The sequence below is a fragment of the Perognathus longimembris genome, chromosome 1, assembly GCF_023159225.1.
Source record: "Perognathus longimembris pacificus isolate PPM17 chromosome 1, ASM2315922v1, whole genome shotgun sequence".
NCBI lineage: Eukaryota > Metazoa > Chordata > Mammalia > Rodentia > Heteromyidae > Perognathus > Perognathus longimembris.
In genome coordinates, this window is record NC_063161.1 from 3,939,788 (window position 1) to 3,960,736 (window position 20,949).

Sequence of the window (20,949 nt, forward strand, 5' to 3'; positions counted from 1 at the left end):
TTTCACATGTTAAGAATATCTCCAGAAGCTCAGGGACAGGGACTTAAGTTCAAGTCCCAGGACTGCCCCCCCCCCCCAAAAAAAAAATCTCCAAAATATTTTGAGAGGTCCCTGGGTGCCGACCTGGGATCCGTGGGCACGGCTGGCCCAGGTGAAGCCAGCACGGAGGAGGGCTGGAGAAAGCAGACCAGACCCACGACCCCGCCAAGGTCCGTCTCTACAATTTATTGACACGGTTCCCGCGGGACCCCCGGTGTGCGGTGACCGGCAAGTGGCCCGGGACTCCTGCCACCCCGGGGCTGCTCCTGCCAGGGGCACCGGCTACAGGAACCGAATCCCAGCCCCAAACTGGACGCCGTCACATATCCTGGAAAGAGAGGGAACAGTCACACGGGGGTCTCCTGTCGTGAGCCCCCCCCCCCCCATGGCCACTTCCTCTTGGACAGGATAGGAAACAGCCTTTGCAGACTGGAACCCGCGAGACTCAAGATTCAGATGTGGTGCTGCCGCTCCCCGGCGGGTGTGGGGCAGGCAGGGAGAAGGGTGGGAAGGGGGCACGAACCCCTCGCCCCCGGAAGTGGGCTGGGTCCAGAGGTCTGGCCTGGCCGCTGGCCTGCTCCCCATCAGGAAGGAGGGGCCGTGCCGAGGGCCGGCGGTCAGGGCAGACACCGAGAGAGCCGGCGATGGCCAGCGGCCTGTGCAGACCGCGTGGGGACCGGCGGACGCGTGCTAGCACGTGACGGGCCGCCCACGCGGGCGCCGGGGACCTCCCCTCCGAGGGCACGGATGCGAAATCAAAGCGGGCACTGTCTGCCCCACTTAGCAAGGTCGGGATTAAGTGGCTTGCTCTTCTGTCTGCCGTCAGGTCAGCACAGATCGCCCCTGCTGACAATCGCCACTTTAGAATCCCGTCCACAAATAAGCTCGGAGACAAAAATAACCCAGGCCGGGCTCACCTGACTCAGCAAGTGGGCGTCTGGCTACTCTGAGGGGCCAGGCTAATTTCGCTTGCCATGGGGCCTGCACACGGGGCAGGGAGGTGGGAGGGGGGCGGCTCAGACCCCTGCACAATTCCCGGAGTCCCTCCATCGGCCTTCCACACCCCTGCAGATTGCCCACACGGGGCCGCCCCAGAGCCTCCCCGCACCCCTGCAGACTGCCCACACGGGCCACCCGAGGCTCCCCGCACCCCTGCAGACGGCCCACCCGAGGCTCTCCGCACCCCTGCAGACGGCCCACCCGAGGCTCTCCGCACCCCTGCAGACGGCCCACACGGGCCACCCGAGGCTCCCCGCACCCCTGCAGACGGCCCACCCGAGGCTCTCCGCACCCCTGCAGACTGCCCACATGGGGCCACCCCAGAGCCTCCCCACACCCCTGCAGACTGCCCACACGGGCCACCCGAGGCTCCCCGCACCCCTGCAGACTGCCCACACGGGGCCACCCCAGAGCCTCCCCGCACCCCTGCAGACTGCCCACACGGGGCCACCCCAGAGCCTCCCCGCACCCCTGCAGACTGCCCACACGGGCCACCCGAGGCTCCCCGCACCCCTGCAGACTGCCCACACGGGGCCACCCCAGAGCCTCCCCGCACCCCTGCAGACTGCCCACATGGGCCGGCCCCAGCAGTTCCCTGCAGCTCTTCACCTCAGGTTCTCAGGTTTAGGACAGGATTTTCATGCTCCTGGAGGGCCCCCCAGCACCCCCAAAAGCAAGTGCTGACTCATTAGGGGTCTCCCGAGACTGAGCTCTGGAAATGAAGTGATAGCACCACGAGCCACTCAAAGACAGGCTGGGCAGACATTCTAGACCTGCCGCCTCTCAAAGGCCTCAGTTCCTAGTTACAGCTCCACACAGACCTCCCTGCTCTAAGACACCATCAGGCAGCACCAAAAAGTCCCCTTCTGATGACGAAGCTGCACACCGGGAAAGGGACGCCATGCCAGGGTGACGAGTCCATCGGCCCCAGCAACCCCCACACACTGCCCCTCCCCCCTCTGGCCTGTGCACAGCATGCTGCTTTCTCCCCAAAGAAGACAGCTGCTACAATTAGTCTCTGAAATACGGTTTTCAGATGTAACCTGAAGAGAGGCAGCAGAAAGAGAGAGAAAGAGAGAGAGAGAGAGAGAGAGAGAGAGAGAGAGAGAGAGAGAGAGAGAGGAGAGCAGCGCCACTGCTGGGTGCACACTGACACCGGGTGGCCGTGGCTGGTACTGCAACCCTGCCTGCCTGCTCAGCCCCATCCACGAACCAGCTGTGTGGTGTGGTGTGGTGTGGTCTGGTGTGGTGTGGTGTGGTGTGTCAGAGGCGTCGGCAGAGAGCTGCCCCTCTGCTGCAGACCGAGGAGGAGGGACCCGTGGCTGGCGGCGAGGACCTGCACGCACCTGTCGCCCCTCTGCACGCCCATGGGGATGCAGTAGTTAAGCTCCAGGCGGGCGATGTTGCCGAGCCGGAGGACGATGCCGGCCCCGTACGACCAGCGGATGCACTCAGCCAGCTTCTGGAGGTGGGCCTTGGGGCCTTCCCCTGGAAAGAGAGGGGGACATGAACAGAGGGGGCCGAGCTACTTGGGGATGATGTACGGGGAGATGTGGACTCGGTCAGGGGGGCTTGGCCTCTCACTTCCTCTGTACCCCCACCGCCCCCCGCCAGCTGAGCCCTCTCAACACCCCGGCTCTGTATATTCTGGGCCCTTGCCCCACCCGGGCACGGGCAAGCCCCCCTCCTGCCTTCCACTAGACCAGGGGCTGCAGTGTCTCCCTGGTGGGCCCCCTGAGGGTGGACACGCCCCCTGCGTGACCACACAGGGAAGGGCTCAAGGCGCGGTCAGGAAGTGGACAACAGACTCCCTCTGGAGCCGCTTCCCCGGCGTGCTCCACTCGCTCCACCCACTGTCAGTGGCACCGCACCGCTGCCGGGCCTTCGTGTCTAGGACGGCACAGGCCCGGATGGAAGGGTCCACCTGGGCTCGCGGCAGGCAGGCCTTACCGTAGTTGAGGTTGCAGAGGTTTCCCGCGTTGAGGAAGAAGTGGGTTCGGAAAAGATCACCAAAGCCGCCCTGGCCTGGCCGGAAGGGCAGCGGGCTGTAGAGGTGCAGGCCGCCCGCCCAGTACGCCTCCCCGCCCAGGTAGTCTCCTGGGGGAGCAGAATAGAACAACGAGGTCAGCGCCCACAGGCCGCAGGGAGGAGCCGAGCCCCGGGACCAACCACACACACAGCGGAACACAGGACGAGGGGCGCACGCTCCCCAGCCCTCCTCCTCTTCCCCCCTCCCTCCGTCCCTCCCCCTCTTCCCCCCTGGCCTCGTTTTAAACATCCTCCTGCTTTCCTGAGGCGGAAGCCAGGGAAGGATGAACTTGAATCCACCAGAGCTGGCGGCATCTATAAATACGCGGCACCACCTGGCATGGACGAGATGCCACGGAACGCCTGTGGGTTTGGGTGTTGCTCTGTGGTGGTGATGACAACTCAGGGGTCTCACAACGAGCAAGCACGCTGCCACTAGGGCCACTGCCTTAGGGTTGGGTGGGGGGCTCTGGCCCCCATCTCCTGAGTAGCTGGTATTACAGACAGACGTGTCTGCCACCCCCTTCAGAAATGCAGTTTCCACCAACTTTCCAGACAAATGCAGCCACCTCTGCAGGGACGAGGGCCGGGGAAAAAGTGTCCACTGGGCCTCTGCACCGGGCAGCAGGTCAGGCCTCCTTGCATTACTCAGTCACCAGAGCCAGGAGGCCCGCCAGCTACGCAGCCGCTCAGTCCCCTCTGGACCATGACAGCTCCTGAGAAAGAACTCCCTGCTCGTCCTCAGTGCTCCCCAAGGCCAGGCGGCCTGCCCACTTAGAGTCCACCGACGGGAACGCCAACTCCGCTCCGCTCCAGAGACCGGCCCTCCCGCCCTGCTCATTTAAGTCTCATCTAAACATGGTCCACGGAGAAAACCTCAGAAACACGGAGAAAGAGGGGACAGGAATCTTACTTTCCTGCCTTCAGCCAGCCAGGGAATGGTGTTTACACAGCCTCAGTGTCACAGGGCCTCACAGGTGCCCTCCAGCGGCCATCTGAAATCCCTCTCCACAGCCCCCCCAACTCCCCGCCGGGATGCGGCCCAGCCGGCGGGGCCTTGCTTTGCCTTCTGCACATTTCTCAGATTTCATGCCATCCAGGGCCAAGGTCCCTCTACTGCTCCCCAAAGACTTGGGCCCCTAGGATCCCGCCTGGGGCTATCTTTACTAGTGGGGTGGGTTTTCTGTTGCGTGCCTGGGCAGTCCCTAAGCATTTTTTTCACACGGAGTAGCTAGGATTACAGCGGTGACCACCAGCACAGGCTGCAAGGGATTCTAGAAAGCTGGAGACTCTGCTAGAATACTTAGCCTAGTGGGCTCAGTGATGGTGGTAGTTTGTAGTGGCAGGTGTTGGGGAGGGCCTTGCTGGAGGGGGCAGAGGGGGAGGAGGGAGGGCAGCTGAGGCCCCTCCCCAGATAGCAAGACCATGCTTTAAGGACACCAGCACATCTGCCTCCCACCCAGAACTTGATGCCAAAGACAGACAGACAGAAGAGCAAAGCCCAAGGCGAGGCACTGCTTTGTAATCACTTCAACACTGGGTCTTAAGCCATTATAGTCAAGGAAGCAAAGTGGCAACACTACACACCATCAGCTAGCTCCCCCCTCCTTGACTGGGGAGACTGTAGAACAGAGAGCCTACCTGGAAGCTGCCGGAGGCTTCTACCAGAGTAAACACACCCTCACCTCGGCCCAGCCCCGTGCCCTGCAGCTCCCGCCCAGGGACAGGAAGCTCCCGCCTGCAGAGGCCGCCCCAGGTGCGCTGACGCTCCGCTGGACTCACTCCACACGGGCCAGCCGAGCGGCCAAACAACCGTGGTTCACCTGGGCGGGAACCGGAGCGGGGGCGGCCCCCAGACCCACGGCTGGGAAAGTCAGGCGTTCTCAGCCCATGCCGTGTGGCTCCAACTCTGACATTCTGGAACACTACGGACTAGGGTTGAGTCGGCACCAGTGGCTCACACCTATAATCCCAGCTCATCAGGGAGGCTGAGATCTGAGATGGAAGTTTGAAGCCAGCCTGGGCAGAAAAAGCTGTAAGAGTCTTATCTCCAAAATAGCCAGGAAAAAAAGAAAGAAAAAAAGGGGGGGGGAACTGGAGGGAGTGGGGGGCTCAAGTTGTGGAGCAAGCACGAAGCCCTGAGTTCAAACCCCAACACCAGAAATGAAACATTTGCCAGGAGTTCGCTGCACGGGAGATGGAGTGAGAAACCGGTGGGGCCAGGGTTCGGGGCCAGTGAAACGGCTCTGTGTGACACTAGCTGTGGCACAGAACGTGGGCATCGTCCCATCAGAGACCGCCCAAAACCAAGAGGGGCTTGGGTAAGGACTTCTTTCCCTTTTTCATCCGTCGTGGGGCCTGCGCTCAGGGCCTGGGTGCTGTCCCTGAGCTTCTGTGCTTAAGGGCAGCCATCACTGGAAAACTAATGGGGCCGTTCACAAGGTCAAGGATGCTGCCATCAAACGAAGTGTTTGTTTTGTAAGCTGTGCCACTGCATGATTACAAGTGAGCCAGGAGAGTTAAAAATAAATCAAAAGGAAGAGAAGAAAGACCCCTGACGCCCGGAGGGAATGAAGGAGAGGGTGCTGGTCGCCGCCTGGGGAGCCTGGGAATAGCAGGTCTTCTCTAAGTGTCTCTTTTTTTTTTTTCTTTTGCCATCCTGGGGCTTGAACTCAGGGCCTGAGCGCTGTCCCTGCCTTCTTTTTGCTCAAGGCTAGCACTCTGCCACTTGAGCCACGGCGCCGCTTCTGGCCATTTTCTATATATGTGGTGCTGGGGAATTGAACCCAGGGCCTCATGTATACGAGGCAAGCACTCTTGCTACTAGGCCATATCCCCAGCCCAGTGTCTCTCTCTCTCTTTTTTTTATTTTTTTGCCGTTCCTGGGGCTTGGACTCAGGGACTGAGCACTGTCCCTGGCTTCTTTTGCTCAAGGCTAGCACTCTACTACTTGTGCCACAGCGCCAACTCAGGGTTTCATTCATGTTAGGCAAGCGCTCTACCAGGAAGCCACATTCCCAGCCCCATCCTCTGAGTATTTCTGCTTAGATCTACTTCCTCCATCTTTCTAACAGGACTCAATCGACACCACCTGCTTGATGCATGGTAATGGAAACATCTACTGCTCCTGCCATTTATGCAGACGGATGGACAAACCCACGGCCTCCACAGGAAGAGGCAGCCCCTCAGGCAGCACTGACCTTCACTCTGGGGCCCAATGCTGTGCATGCTGAATCCACGGACACTGGTGGGTCCTCCGAGGTAAAACCTGTGACGGGACAGCACGGTCAGAGCTGCTCATGGGGATGCTACGCACGCAGCGCACGGCGCAAGACTGGCAGGGCTTCGCATCCTTTGTTTTTCTGTGCCAGTACTGGGGCCTACACTCAGGGCCTCACATCTTGCTTGGCCTTTTCTATTTGTTTTGTTGTTGTTGTTCTTTGTTTTTTGCTAGTTCTGGGGACTGAGCTCTGGGCCTGGGCACTGTCATTGAGCTTTTCAGCTCAAGGCTAGCACTCTACCACTTGAGCCACAGAACCACTTCCCGTTTTCTGGGGGTTAATTAAAGAATCTCAAAGACCTTCCTGCCTGAGCTGGCTTTGAACCACGATCCTCAGATCTCAGCCTCCCGAGTAGCTAGGATGAGTAGCTAGGATTACAGGTGTGAGCCACTGACATCCACCAAAGTTTAACTTTTTTGTAGGTATTTCTCTAACTTTGCAAGTCTACAAGTATGAACTATATTTTTCATAGTAATAAAAGACCACCATTTAAAGTAACATGATAAAGGAACAAGGAAAAGCAATTGCTTCAAAAGGAGCTCGATGGTTATAAAAAACGATTTGGCTAAGTCACCCATTTCCTAAAGAAGAAAAACACTAACATTCTGGCACTGGTGACTCACGCCATAATGATTGAGGACTGTGGTTTGAAGACAGCCTGGGCAGGAAGTCCATGAGACTCTTATCTCCAGCTAATCAAAGTGGCTCAAAGTGGTAGAGCGCTAGCCTTGCACAAAACAGCTCAGGAACAACACCCAAGCCCTGATTTCAAACCCCATAGCCAATGAAAAATTAAAACAAAAAACCACTAAGATCCAGGGGACCACGCATGAAATAGCCCCTGGTAGAAGGCAAATGGCACTCTTACTTACCTGTCGGCAATACTTGAGTGCTTATCGCCAATGGGCACCAACATTCCTCCCCAGAGGGATGCCGAGATCACCTGTGCAAACAGAATGGACAGCTGTTGCTGGCCGGCATGTCCCTGCTCCTGGGGATGCGAGCCGCCGGAAGGCTGGCCCACGTGAAGCCGGCCTCGACGTGGGAAGCGCTGCCTGCAGGACAGACAAGCTGGGTCTGGGGGGGGGGGGGGGGCGGGACAGCAGGGACAGCAGGGCAGAGACAAGCGACCCTGCACCTGCCAGGCCCACAGGAAGCCTACAGTACCGGGGAGGGGAGGGGCGCGTGCGGCCCCTCGGGCTGGAGGAAGGCCGGGACTCTGTGCGCCCCCGGGCCCACCTCCACAGCACTTACCACCCACCAGACCTACGTGGGGCTTTTGGGAGGAAGTGGCGGGGGTGGGAGGGAGCACACTGCAGCATGATGCAGATGCAATCGTAGAGGGGTGGCGGGGTATGAGCAGAGAAGGGGGTGCTGGAGCTGGGCAGGCGGCTGGGAGGTCAAGGCCCGCTGGGCGGGGCCCGCACACATCAGGGACAGAGGTTGCTGGGTGGGCTGTGCTTGTGTCTTGTTATTTTGAGACAGGGCCTCTCTATGTAGTCCAGGATGGCCTGGAACGCGGGGTCTTTCTGCCCTGGCCTCCTGACGCTTGTTGCTGTGCTCAGGCACACTACTGGGGCATCTGGTGCTGCTGTGTAAAGCAGCCGGGCTCTGGCTCAGGAACTGCCCTTCCCACGCGGGGCTGGAGGCAGACACGCATGGAGGTAGCCTGCAGGTGGCAGGGCCCGGATCAGTACTCACAGAGTCCAGCAGGAGCTGCTTGTTGAGCTGGAGCTCGAAGTCTTCCTTGATGAAGCTCACGTCCCCTCCGGTGTAGCCAGCTAGCTCCTGCACACAAGGGCCATAGCTTAGGGGAGCAAATGGGTTTGCCGACTCTTCCATGCTTTTCAGAAAGCAGCAAAGCACCCCCTAGACGCGTGTCCTCCGAGCTAGGTGGACAGGAACGAAGGACCACCGCACACAGAACCGCCCCAGGGAGACAGCCCACGAGGGGCTCCTGACGGGCCGGTGGCTCAGGGCCCTGCTTGGAAAGGTCAGCTGCCCTCGGCCAGTGCGGGACATTCACACGGCAATCCCATCTCTGGCTGCTCCTCTGAAACTCAAGATCCGGCTCCGGTCCAGGGTTCTGCCCCACACCGCCACCCCAGGACCAGCCAGGTGGCCACCTCACGGCAGGACGCCAAGTCTGGTCTGGCACAAGAGGGAAAAGTGAGGCCGACTGGGAGCGTGCGCCTTCGTGATGGGGAGGGCTGTTCCTCCCCCGGAAGCATGCGCCCTCTGCTGGCCTCTTCCTTGTCTGCACCTTATCCCTCCTTTCCCTCGGCCCCTGAAGTCACCCAAGAAGACACAGGACCCAAGAGCAGGGCAAAAAGTGATGCTGGCAATTCACAACAGCCAAAATATGGAAACAACCCAGATGCCCCTCCACAGACGAATGGATCCAAAAACTATGGTACCTATCCACAATGGAATACTGCATAGCGATTAGGAATGGTGAAATATTATAGTTATTTGCAGGGAAATGGTCAGAACTCGAACAAATAATGTGGAGCGAGACAAGCCTAGAACACAGAAAACAAAGGGGCATGATCTCCCTGATATATGACTGTGAAGATGGGGTGACGGGGAGACAGGAGAGACCAGGTCTGTGAAACCAAAAACTGCTTGTCAAATGATATTTCCCACAGGATTGGGTCAGCGACCCAACATTATGTAACTAAAACCAAACAACTACTCAACATATAAAGGTCAAAATTTGACCTCTCGGGCTGGGGATATAGCCTAGTGGCAAGAGTGCCTGCCTCGGATACACGAGGCCCTAGGTTCGATTCCCCAGCACCACATATACAGAAAACGGCCAGAAGCGGCGCTGTGGCTCAAGTGGCAGAGTGCTAGCCTTGAGCAGGAAGAAGCCAGGGACAGTGCTCAGGCCCTGAATCCAAGGCCCAGGACTGGCCAAAAAAAAAAAAAAAAAAAAATTTGACCTCTCAGGGGAACACAATAGCTCAAAAGCTATGTATGTACGTTCATATAAGACTACTGTCGACATATTGTCTAATGTTGACATTACATTTAAAGCACTAGGCGAATTTTCTTGGGCGTAGGCCACGTGGCTATTGTGTATGTTCTTGGTACACTGGGTATTGTAAATATGTCTACCTGACCTAGGGAAGGGAAAGAAAAACAGGGTGTAAGATATCACAAGAAATGGACACACTGCCCTACTGCGTAACTGTACCCTTTTTGCACAACACCTTGTCAAAAATTAGTGTTTAATTAATAAATAAATTACAAAAAAAAAAAGTCGGGGCTGGGAATATGGCCTAGTGGCAAGAGTGCTTGCCTCCTACACATGAAGCTCTCGGTTCGATTCCCCAGCACCACATATATGGAAAACGGCCAGAAGGGGTGCTGTGGCTTAGGTGGCAGAGTGCTAGCCTTGAGCGGGAAGAAGCCAGGGACAGTGCTCAGGCCCTGAGTCCAAGGCCCAGGACTGGCCAAAAACAAAACAAAACAAAAAAAAGTGATGCTGGGCCCCTGCAAGCCTTTCTAGAACTTTCCTCTTTCTGGAGCCCAGGGCCATCCACACATGCTAGTAAAACACTCTACCACAGCTACATCTCCAGGCCTTAGGAACAGCTGAACGTTTATACGTACTGTGTACCCCAACCCGAGGCCACTCAGAGCTGGTCCCCAGCGCAAGGCAGTGGAAAGCCCCCCGCCTACCTGGTTGACCTTCAACAAGGCCCCACACCTCGGGAGGATGGAGGAATTCCGCGAGTCGATGACCATGGCGTGCTGGAAGACAGTGGGCGAGCCGCTAAGGTCCCAGGGGGCCTGGGTGGGCCGCTTGGCTGCCAGCTCCCGGCTCTCCTTTACCCGGCCCAACTCCTGGGAGTCCCAGGGAGCTCCTGCCCGCCACAGGCCCGTCGTGTCCCTCACGGAGCCGGGCACCCTGGCCGGAGCCGGCCGGCAGCTGTCTAATGGTCTAGAGACTGGAGCACACCAGTTCCGGGCACCCCGGCAGGGCGGCCCGAGTGGCACTCCCCGCGTGCGGCCAGGCCTTACCGAGAGGGAGGACTTGAGCGAGTGGCCGCTCTCCTTGCGCACGGCGAACGACGCGGTCCTGGACAGGCAGCCCAGCTCCCGCCACACGCCCTCCCACTTCACCGTGTGGCAGGTCCTCCAGATGGGGAACTGCAAGCAACGGGGCGTGTTCAGTAACCGAGGCAACGCTTTAAGGGGGCGGGAGGGGCGGGGGGACAGCCCTCATGTCCATCATCTCCATCCCATCCGCTCCGCCGCCTGGACGCTGCCCGCAGCCAGGGGTGACGGGAGCGCGAGCAGCGGGGGAGCTGAGAGCTCAGAGACCCGGAGCACGGACCTGGGAGGAGATGAGCTGCGGGGAAACCGGGCTGGTGACCCAGGCCCGAAGGCGGCACCCCACTTCCTCTCAGAACCAGGAACGGAGCTGCTGGCGGCTGTGAAGCCAGCTCCCCTCCTGAGGATCTCAGCGCCCACCAGGCACCGGGCAGCCTGAGGGCGAGGCAACGCCATGTGTGGGGGGCCCTGGCTCTGCCACCATCTCTGCACCTCATTCCTTCCCCGTCGACCCAGCACCCCCCACTCCTTACGCACCCAGCCTTGTCCAACCAGCCCGCTGGCAGCTCTGCAGTCTGTCAGGACCCCAAAGACAGTGCCACCTCGAGGGGCCCGGCCCTCCCGACCCAGGCCACGCCCCAACAATCTGTGCCCACCCAGCAGCCGCTCTACACTTCTGGACTCCCCTTCCCGGCCACTCCACGTGGATGTGCGTTCTGACTTTTCCAGGAGTCTGCACTTTACAAGGCTCAGGGGCAAGGCACGCGGGCACGTGGGAGAAGGTGGGGTGCTGACCAAAACCAAAGTCCAAACGCTATTCATCCATGTCACACTGAGCCAATGACAGAAGCACCTTCCAGCAATATGCAGCTCTCGGCTGCTACGTCCGAGTGAGGACGGGTGGCACCCTGCAGCCAGGAGCAGCGGGCCACAGACCAACGTGCCAGCAGCCACTCTGCGTGCGGCCACCTGCACCTGCCGGAGCAGAGGTGCCGGCCAGGAAGCCAGGGACGGGGGGCAGCCTCCCCTGCTGCCAAAGGCACTGAGCCCACAAGTACTCACGCTGAGCTCAGCCGACACGCCTCTGTCCGTCTCCCGCAGGGAGCTCCACGGGAACTGACCGGTGACCTTATACAGGTTCACAGAGAAGCTAGGAGGGAAGGGGACGGGGCTCAGACGCCAGGGTACTGGGGCGCACACATGCAAACACAGCTCAGGGCCACCCGGGGGCACGCACACGCACACGCACACGCGGGCCACCTCAGGGAACTAAGCAGGCCACCGAGCTCTAGGATCTGTTTGGCTCCCTACTTTCTCTCAAAGTTCCCAGGCTGAGGTTTGAAGAAGGACAGGCCATAAGAAGTTTCTTTTGTTCCATAGGAAAACTGAAAAGTCACTTTTTCTGCACGTCCTAGGAGATTCGGGAGTTTGAGGCCAAGCACCTAGAATGAGAAAGGACAAGCAGTGGTCCAGATGGAAGAGTGGAACTTTCAGTAGGAACAGAAGACCAGACAGAGCAGAGTTTTTCCCGTGGCTTTAAGCATCACCAGGTGGCTTTGCTGTAGATGAAGCCCACATGGGTTCCAGACAGGACAGGGGACCCCCTGCCCCGACCCTTCTCCAGAACATTCCTCCTTACTGGCGTTAATGTTAGCCCCCCACAGCTAGCGAACCCCAGGCCGGGTAAAGGACAGACAGCACACGATGCATGACACACGAGACGTGACACACGACACGTGGAAAGAGAAAGGGCTGGGAGGCTCGAGGGCACGGTGCCAAGCGCCCACGTGGGCGGGCCCCCGCATACCATGCTGCCTTCATTGTTGCCGACCATGGTGTTGTAACTGCCCGTCAGCCTCCTCAGCTCCGTGACTTCGAAGGTAACATCCAACCCGTTAGGAAGCGCATCATCACCTGAGGAGCAAAACAGCAGCAGGGCCGGGGCTGTGAGCAAGCGGAGCGGCTCCCTCCGTCACTTCACTCGCTGGGGGGACGATGCCGTCCGCTTTAGTTTAGGAAGGGGCTGCGTAAAACCAAACGCACATCCTCACCGGGAACCCTGACTCTACTTTCTCCCTCCTGCTGGCCGGGCAGGCACTCGCCACTCCCTAGCCACACCTCCCAGCCCTTTCTGCTTGGCTTATTTTTCAGATAGGGTCTCAGGCTTTGGCCCACGATGATCTGGATGCTGATCTCCTGTATGCCTGTCTCCTGCATACACGGAATTTACAGGCATGAAATGGGATCTTGTTCATTTTTGCTCTGGCTGGCCTTGAACCTGATCTTCTGGTCTCTGCCTCCCTGGGGATCAGAGGTGTGTGAAGTGCCACACCGGCCTTGTTTCTAGATGCGGTGGTAGGACAGGTCCATAATAGTCACCCCGACTACAAGCGCTAGCTCAAGCAGGTATGTCCTACGAAATCTGTTCTCGCACTGGGGAGGTCTTCAGACAGGAACTCATGGGACCAGGCAGATTTACCTCCCCCCCCCCCCCAAAAGCAACCACTAAGGACCTAGAAGAGGAAATTCTGCCCTTTGTCCAGCCCAGGTGTGACCGGCCTGAAGTGGGAGCAGCCGCATGTCCGTCACCCGAGGCCTGGGGTGGCACTGCTGAGGGGTGAGCTCAGTGGGGACAGTGGCCTCTCACAGAGGGAGCCTGGCCCTGGCCTTCCGCCCAGGGCACACGCCCGCCTTGCTGCACGTCCACATCCAGGTGGGACTTCACAACGTCCAGGAACCTGCTCCCACAGGCTCAGGGCAGGTTGAGGACAGAGCCTCGGTTGTTTTTTTTAACAAACTTCATGCTAGGTGTGCACGAAGAGCAGAATGCACAAAGAAGTCCCACAAACTTGGCTCCCGGGACAGTCAAAGCTAAGATGGAGATCTGCTCCTTTCGGGCAGCTGCTGGGGTAGAGAAGCCCGAGCAGCCGCTCCCTCCTTCAGCATCCCCCGAGGGCCCTGGACCCTGGAGGGGACGTGGAGCCCCTGAGCACACAGCTCTTCTGGGGCCCTGGCACGGGTGGAAGGGAATCACGTACCTTGACACGTATCGATCAAAACATCCACCTGCCTAAAGATCCCCAGCCGCAGCAGCTTTTCCCGGGCTTCGTGAGACTTCCGCATGACCTACAGGAGGGCAAGGACAGAGTCTCTCTAAGGTATAGAAACACAGCAAGGCCAGAGCACCAGGCCGGCCTTTGCCATTTTGCTGAATCACAGATTACTCCGATCGTGTTAAGCATGGAAAGAGCACCATGGGGCAGCAACAGCCCTACTCAGATGCAACCAACACCCCACTCGAGTGCCAACCAGCAGACATGGAGGGAAGTACAGCAGCGGTACTCACCAGACACCATGCTGAAAACGAACTACACAGCTGGGGCTAGTGACTCACATCTGTAATCCCACTCAAGAGACTGACATCTGAGAAGGCTGGTTCAAAGCCAGCCACCTGGGCAAGAAAGTCTATGAGACTCCTACCTCCAAATAAAAAACAAAAAAGTGGCACTGTGGCTCTAAGTGGTAGAGTGCCAGCCTTGAGCAAAATTGAGCTCAGGGACAGTGCCCAGGTCTTGAGTTCAGGTCACATGGCCAACAACAAAAAAGAAAAAGATAGGAAAAGAAAACAAACTATACAACTTGTGGGTGGGGAAAGGAAAAACGGAAATGTCCAAAAAGAAATGTACTCTTTGCTTGACATGTATAACTGTAGCTCATCTGTATATCATCTCTATAATAACAATGAAAAAGAGAGCAAGCCATGCCAACAGCACTCTCTAGCACCAACTCGAGTGCCAACCATGCCAGCGGCGCCTCCCAGAGCATACTTGAGTGCTAACTATGCCAACGGCACGGAGGGTGCACAAAAAGAAAAGGCATCAGAGGCACACGTGGAATGCCAAGCTGTGCACCTGCCCGGAAGGAGCCACAAGCACGCGTGGACTCGGCTTTCTTGGTGAAGTGTGCACAGCCATCTTGTGCTATTTTGACTTTCTAATGATTCTAACAGCGCTCCACCTTTTCCCTCCCTACAGCCCGTGGGAGGGGTAACTTCAGATCTCGGCACTCGGCACGGAGCGGGGCACCTTGGCAACTCTGTGAGGAGGAGTTCAGTAGGCAGCTGCACAATCGGGTTTCCACGGAGAAGAGCTGTCTAGGAACAGCAGCATGTAGCTACTCAAGGAAGGGGAATGTGGGGCTCCCCCAGGGAGAGAGGAAGTAGCACTGGGGGTGGGGGTGGGGCGGGAGCCAGAGGGAACAGCAAGAGCAAAGGCCAAGTAAGAGGTAAAACAGACACATGTTTAAAAAACAAGCCAACAAAAAGAACAAAGCTGGGAAACACATATTCAAAATAAATGACAAAGTCAGGCTGGGAATGTGGCTAAGTAACAGAGTGCCTGCCTAGCATATGAATCCCTGGGATCGATTCCTCAGTACCACATACACAGGAAAAGCTGGAAGTGGTACTATGGTACAAGTGGTACAGTGCTAGCCTTGAGCAAAAGAAGCTCATGGACCAGTGCTCAGGCCCTGAGCCTCAAGCCCAAGAATGGCAGTAGATAAATAAATAAATGACAAAGTCATTATTTGTTTCATACATAATAGTTCTTTATAAATGAACAAAAAACTAAGAACCCAAAGAAAACAAAGCACCAATAGGTCATTCACTAGAGAAGGCCAAGATAGTGGATACAGGCCTCTAATCCCAGCACTCCAGTTCAAAGCCAGCTTGGGCTACAAGCCCCATTTCAAAACCAAACAAACACAGGGAGTGGGGGTGGAGATGACCAAATAAGCTGGGGGAAAAATGCTTGTTTTCATTCATCACTAAATAAATACAGGTTAAAACAAGTAGCCAGACCTTAAGAAGTGTGGTAACCCCAATTCCAGGGTAGAAGCAGCCCCTGCAGACAGCGGCTCTGAGGAGACAGAGCACACTGCTCCTCCTGGTAGCCCCGGCAGGACCCCCGCCCCCAGCCACAGACAGGCGGACGGAGCTGCAGGAGGACGCTGAAGCCCTCGGGTCTCATAGTGTCATCAAGGGAAGTGCTTAGCACCTGTGCGCATGGTCACCATGAGAGGAAAGGCGCAGGGAGCCTAGACGGAGGACGCCAGTGAGCGCTCGTTCCCAAGCCCTCGGAGCCCTCTAATTTTCTACACCTGCTTACACATGTGGCTTTAAAAACATAGGAAGGTTTTGGAGCGGGTGGTCCACAGCACAAAATACCGCTTGAGAGGAGGAGGAGGAGGGGAAGGTAGACCTGCTCACAGAGACGCTTTGGGGTGTCCTCTGCCAGCAGGCCTGAGTGGTTACAGAGACAGAACGGGAGGGGACCCCAGGCAAGGGAAAGAGCCCACAGCACAGCAGGGCTGGAAGGAACACTGATTCCGGGGGCTCTGATGCTGGGAGATTACGGGGCACAGGATGGGGGGCTACCCACGGCCTTCTCCAAGTGCCGAGGAACACTAGCCGGGGGAGGCACCCAGACCCCAGCGTCCCCCTGGGGTCATCTGGGGGCGGTGCTCAAGCTTTGTAGAAACTGGAAGTTAGATTAGGAAAGAACACCAAACAGAGCCCACTTACCTCAATGAGGTTCTTAGCCTTAAAAACCTCCCCAATTTCACAGATGATGATGTCATCTTTGGTCCTTCCAAGTCCGTCAAAGTGGACATGCTGAACTACCACCTGCAGGGGACAAGGACACACCGACTGCGTGTGAGAGCAGGCTGGCTCCAGGTATCACAGACAAGGACAAGTGCCGGAACTGACTGGCCAGCTGGTTTTCAACCGTGATAACCTGTTCTTGTTGTTCACAGACTTTAGTTTTCACTTTTTCAAAACTCTAGTTGTACAGACCTAACCTTTGCTGGGTCTATCCTGCTTGTGAACTGGATCCTGTTTCTCCAGCCAGCCAAGCCAGGACCATGCCAACCTGACACCCAGAAAAGCTTGAAGGCCTCCGGGCTGCCCACATAAACCCCATGGGCTGGTCCCCACCCACCGTGTCCTGCCAAAGACCCCACACGGACCCCATCAGAACTCTCCGCTCTCTACACAAACTCTTTGGAGGCCAGAAACTTAATATTTACACTACAAAAGTTGGGGAAAAGATGCAATTGAGAACTGAGGATTTTTTTTTTTTAAGGAGCATGATTCATAAACTCAAGCACAGTTTGAGTCTTTGAAATACGTTGTTTTTTTTCTCAAGGCTAGCACTCTGTCACTTGAGCCACAGCGCCACTTCTGGCCATTTTCTATATATGTGGTGCTGAGGAATCGAACCCAGGGCTTCACATATGCAAGGCAAGCACTTTTGCCACTAGGCCATATTCCCAGCTACATTTGTTTTTTTAAAGAAATAGAATAAACGTAAGAATGCATTTGTCTAAACCATCCATATAATCACCCAACGAAAAAACACCTCCATCTAATCACATACACACGTACGAACACACACACATACACACACATACATAAACACACACACAACACACACACACAGGCTTTCAAGAGGAAACTTACATCTTTGTTTTCCAGGATTTCCTGCTTAGCTTCAGGTTCCATTTCAATAAATTGGGCTTCATCGCCCAACGCTCCAAAATCAGCCCCATTTGGCGGGAGAGGCTCCAGACTCTGAAAGGGAAAAGAACAAGTTTTAATAAACTATGAACAAAACAAGCCTCTGCCTTCTGCCCTTCTGGTTCTCCCCTCCCGCAGGGGAGCAGGGCGGACAGCACCATGCACGGGAGGGGCTGGCCTGTCTGTGTTTCCTGAGTGCTAGTGCAATGGTGTACACTGGTTATTAGTTCATGACATTAAAAATTAACAGAGGCCAGGTGCTGGTAGCACACGCCTGTAACCTAGCTACTCAGGAGGCTGAGATCTAACGGTCTGAAGCCAGCCCAGACAGGAAAGTCCGTGAGACTCGGATCTCCAATGAACAACCAAAAAGCCAGAAGTGGAGCTGTGGCTCAAGCGGTAGGATGTTAGCCTTGAGCACAAACGCTCAGGGACCAAGTGCCCTGGCCCTGGGGTCAAGCCAAGTGCTTGACAACAACAAAACTTAACAGAAGGGTCCTATATAAAGCCAATGTGTCAAAGACTGAGGGTATAACCAATCAAATCTCTTTATCTGTGGCCCACAGGAAGGAAAAGGAATTTAAAAGTAAAAGACCACAGAGATACCTGTCAGGAAAAAGAGAAATTTACCCAAACTGTACTGCCCTGTAGGCAAAACAAAACCTATATCCTGCTTAGCATGGCTGGGCTGACAGCCACAGCACTAAGGGAACATTCACTGGAGAAAGTCTCCTCAGACCAAGAGACATAGGAGGGGCTATCTAAATCTCCCTTCTCCTTTAAAATAGTAAAAATCTGGGAACTGTTCCTGGAAGGACAAAGCAGAAAATATGAAATGAATGTCTGGCAAAGTCCTGAAGGTGACCTGGGCTTTGAATGGACCTCACTCCCCTAGACCCAGAACCGCTGTCCTACGATTAGGAGTTACTACATGCCACAGCCACGTAGCTCAAAACGTTGAAAAGCTACCCATGAGAACACTGGGGAGCAGGGAATGTTTGAATCTTATTTAAAAACCAAGTAAGAAGGGGGAGGGGGGAATGAGGGATGAGGTAACAAACAGTACAAGAAACGTATCCAATGCCTAATGTAATTCAGTTTGATAATAAAAAAATGTATATAAAAAAAAAAGTAAGAGCTCAAGGCCCGGAGTTCAAGTCCCAGTACCAGCACACACCAAAATAAAAGTAAAAATAATAAATAACACATAAAAGACGGAACTATTTTGCAGGCTGAGGCTGAGTGTGGGTTGAGTGGCAGGTAGGAACAGTAGAGAGCACAATGCAGAGCCATCGTGCTTGTATAAGAAGTTAGGCCCAGTTCTAGAAGCCAGGTCACCAGCCTTAGGCTGAGTTCTTCAGGACTTTAACAGGCGGAAGGAAAACTCCTTACACAGCAAGTAGAACAAATGGAAAACTACCGAAAACTTCTGAGTCAGGTGAATAAAACAGCCCACAGTAGCTTATATGTTGGAGCCCAAACCGTAAAAGTCAGTTTAAGGAAATCCTGGGGTTCGGTGAGACCTTGGATCAAATAAAATTTAAAAAATTCAAAAAAAAAAACCCATTCATTTTCTGGCCCGCAGAAACAATTACCAAAAAAAACCCAAAACTTTTGTACACTCCACGCTCCCAAGAAAGAAGTGTTCAAGTAACACAGGAAGGCTGTGGGTTCGGACTCAGACACCCCCCCTCCCCCCGCACTAAGCCAAACAGACCAAATCAAAATGGTACTGGTGCTCAAGTTCTACATCCCCAAGCAGAACCAGGAGGAGGGGGAGGAGGAGGAGGAGGAGACTTTCTTCTTTTTCTTTCCTCTCTCCTCCTCCCTTCAGAGCCGAGGGGCTCACTAGGCTGCTTCCCGAAGGCTGGGGTGACTGCTGTCACACGAGCCGGTCCTCACTGACACAAGAAGTCCCCTCCGCTTTAATCTCTACAGAGAGAGGCACTTGGACGTGACGGGCCTCCATACTCAGCTCACCCGACGGCTGCCCAGTTCCAGAACAGCAACTTAAAGGCCGGTTAGGGATCTCTAAGTTACTCGTTTAGGTGACTGTGTTTCTTTTTTTTCCCCCAGTCCTGGGCCTTGGACTCAGGGCCTGAGCACTGTCCCTGGCTTCTTTTTGCTCAAGGTTAGCACTCTGCCACTTGAGCCACAGCGCCACTTCCGGCCATTTTTTATCTATGTGGAGCTGGGGAATCGAACCCAGGGCCTCATGCATACGAGGCGAGCACTCTCGCCACTAGGCCGTATTCCCAGCCCCACTGTGCTTCTGGTTGTTTGTTGTTGCTCTAGTACTGGGGCCTGACCTCGGGGCCGGGCGCTGTCCCTAAGCGGCGCCTTCACGCAAGGCTGGCGCTCTACCCCTGGGGCCACCGCTCCACTTCCGGCTTTGGGGCGGCTCACTGGAGACTACCGGCTGGCTTCGAACCGCGGCGCTCCGCTCCCAGGCTCCCAGGCTCCCAGGCTCCCAGGCGGCGGCGTCCCGACAGGCCTTGCGGGGCGCTGTCTGCACTCGGGGAGACGGCGGCTACGGCGAGGCCGTCAGGGAGGAACGTTCGGGAGTGCCTTCGGGTAACCGGCTGGCCGAGTGACCTTGGGGTCCGTGGGCGCCCGTGACCTCCGTGACCCCCGTGACCCCCGCCACCACCACCCGCGGGCGTCGGTTTCCAGCCCGGATTTCCGCCTCCCCGCCGCCGGCCTGAAGCAAGGATTCGGCGGCGTCGCCCGCGCGCGCGCCCGCCCGCCCGGGCCGCGGGCGGGTGCTGGGGCCTCTTACCCGGGCGTGCACGGCGCCCATGTTTCCCTCTCCAGCCGTCGCCCGGCCTCACGCAGACTCGGCGCGCCCGCGGGGGCGGAGCCGCGCGGGTCCGGGCGCCTCCGGCAAGGTCCCGGATGCCGCGCGGCGGCCATGATGTCCCGCCCACTCCCCGCCCTCGGGCTCGCGAGGCCTCCGCTCATTGGCTGTCGCGAGTCTTTGACCCGGACGTCCACACGGACCGCGGGACCCCGCCCGCAGGCGAGTGAGAGCGCATGCGCAGAGCGCGCGGCGAAGCCCGGGCCGGAGCTGGCCCCGGGAGGACGCGTCGCCGCGGAGCGGTGCGCGGCGGCCCCTGCCGGCGGCCCGGCCTGCGCTAGGGCGGTGGAGCCGGCTCCTCCGCCCCGAAAATGCCACGGTACCGTGAAAGGCGCGCTCTGGGTAGCGCAAGGGAAGAGAGCCGAGGGCGGCCGCCGGAACGAGGACGGGGTAAGAGGGATCTTGCGTGTGGTGTGCCGTCGGGGACCAGTCGAACCCGGACTTGCTCCTCCGGCCGCATCTCCCTCCCCAAGACCTTATTCCTATCTAATAGCAGCGACCCCCCCCCAACATTAATAAAGTAGCAGCCCCCTGGGCCCGGGCACCCCTGGAGCTGGCCCTCGTCCCTCTTCTTGCTGGAAACAAGCAGAGCCCTTGGTCTTCCGGCCCGGCCCTTCCTTCCTCCTTGCGCCCCGGCTGGGCCAACTCCCCCCACCCGGCCCTGCCAGCTGCACGCCTGCCCCGGGAAGCCAGGGGCCTCTGCCCCTCTGCTCTCTCCGACCCTGGAGTCCAGCGTGGCACCAGGAACCGGGAAACACTTGCTGACCTCCTGACCTGCTGACCTGGGCAGACAGAGACGATGTTGAACTTCAGCTCCACTCTACGCTTCCGTTCCCCAAAGACAGGCTGAGAGCGAGCCAGGGGACCCAGGAGGGAGGACAGAGGGTGGGTGCCTCGTGCCCCTCCCAGCACTCACAACCCCGGCCCCTGGCCTTACCCGTGCGTCTGGACCCAACCTGGCTCAGCACAGGCTCCCCGCTGCCACCCTTAAAGAGAGGAGGGGGGACGGAACTGAAGGGGGTACACCTCTCAGCCTCTTACCGCTTAGGCCACCCCAGACCATCGCTCCTTCCACATTTCTTTCCACAGCCACACTGCCTGGG

The 20,949-nt window shown here is 57.2% G+C and overlaps 1 protein-coding gene across 2 annotated transcripts; it reads right to left on the reverse strand.

Moving 5' to 3' along the window:
* Nucleotides 1–205: 205 nt before the first annotated feature.
* Samm50 (SAMM50 sorting and assembly machinery component) lies at nt 206–19,910 on the reverse strand. 2 transcript variants are annotated; one of them, XM_048354142.1, is made up of 15 exons: nt 19,769–19,910; nt 16,933–17,043; nt 15,994–16,095; nt 13,448–13,535; nt 12,217–12,323; nt 11,721–11,851; nt 11,472–11,559; nt 10,377–10,505; nt 10,035–10,106; nt 8,049–8,135; nt 7,220–7,290; nt 6,267–6,334; nt 2,989–3,135; nt 2,385–2,526; nt 206–367 (listed from the first exon to the last, which is right to left on the reverse strand). In XM_048354142.1, the coding sequence occupies exons 1-15, from the start codon at nt 19,787–19,789 to the stop codon at nt 322–324; spliced, it is 1,410 nt and encodes a 469-aa protein (XP_048210099.1). In that variant the 5' UTR covers nt 19,790–19,910; the 3' UTR covers nt 206–321. The 2 variants fall into 2 exon arrangements, with proteins under 2 accessions (XP_048210099.1, XP_048210106.1); XM_048354149.1 differs by lacking the exon at nt 19,769–19,910 and adding an exon at nt 19,396–19,416.
* Between the last annotated feature and the right edge of the window lie 1,039 nt (nt 19,911–20,949).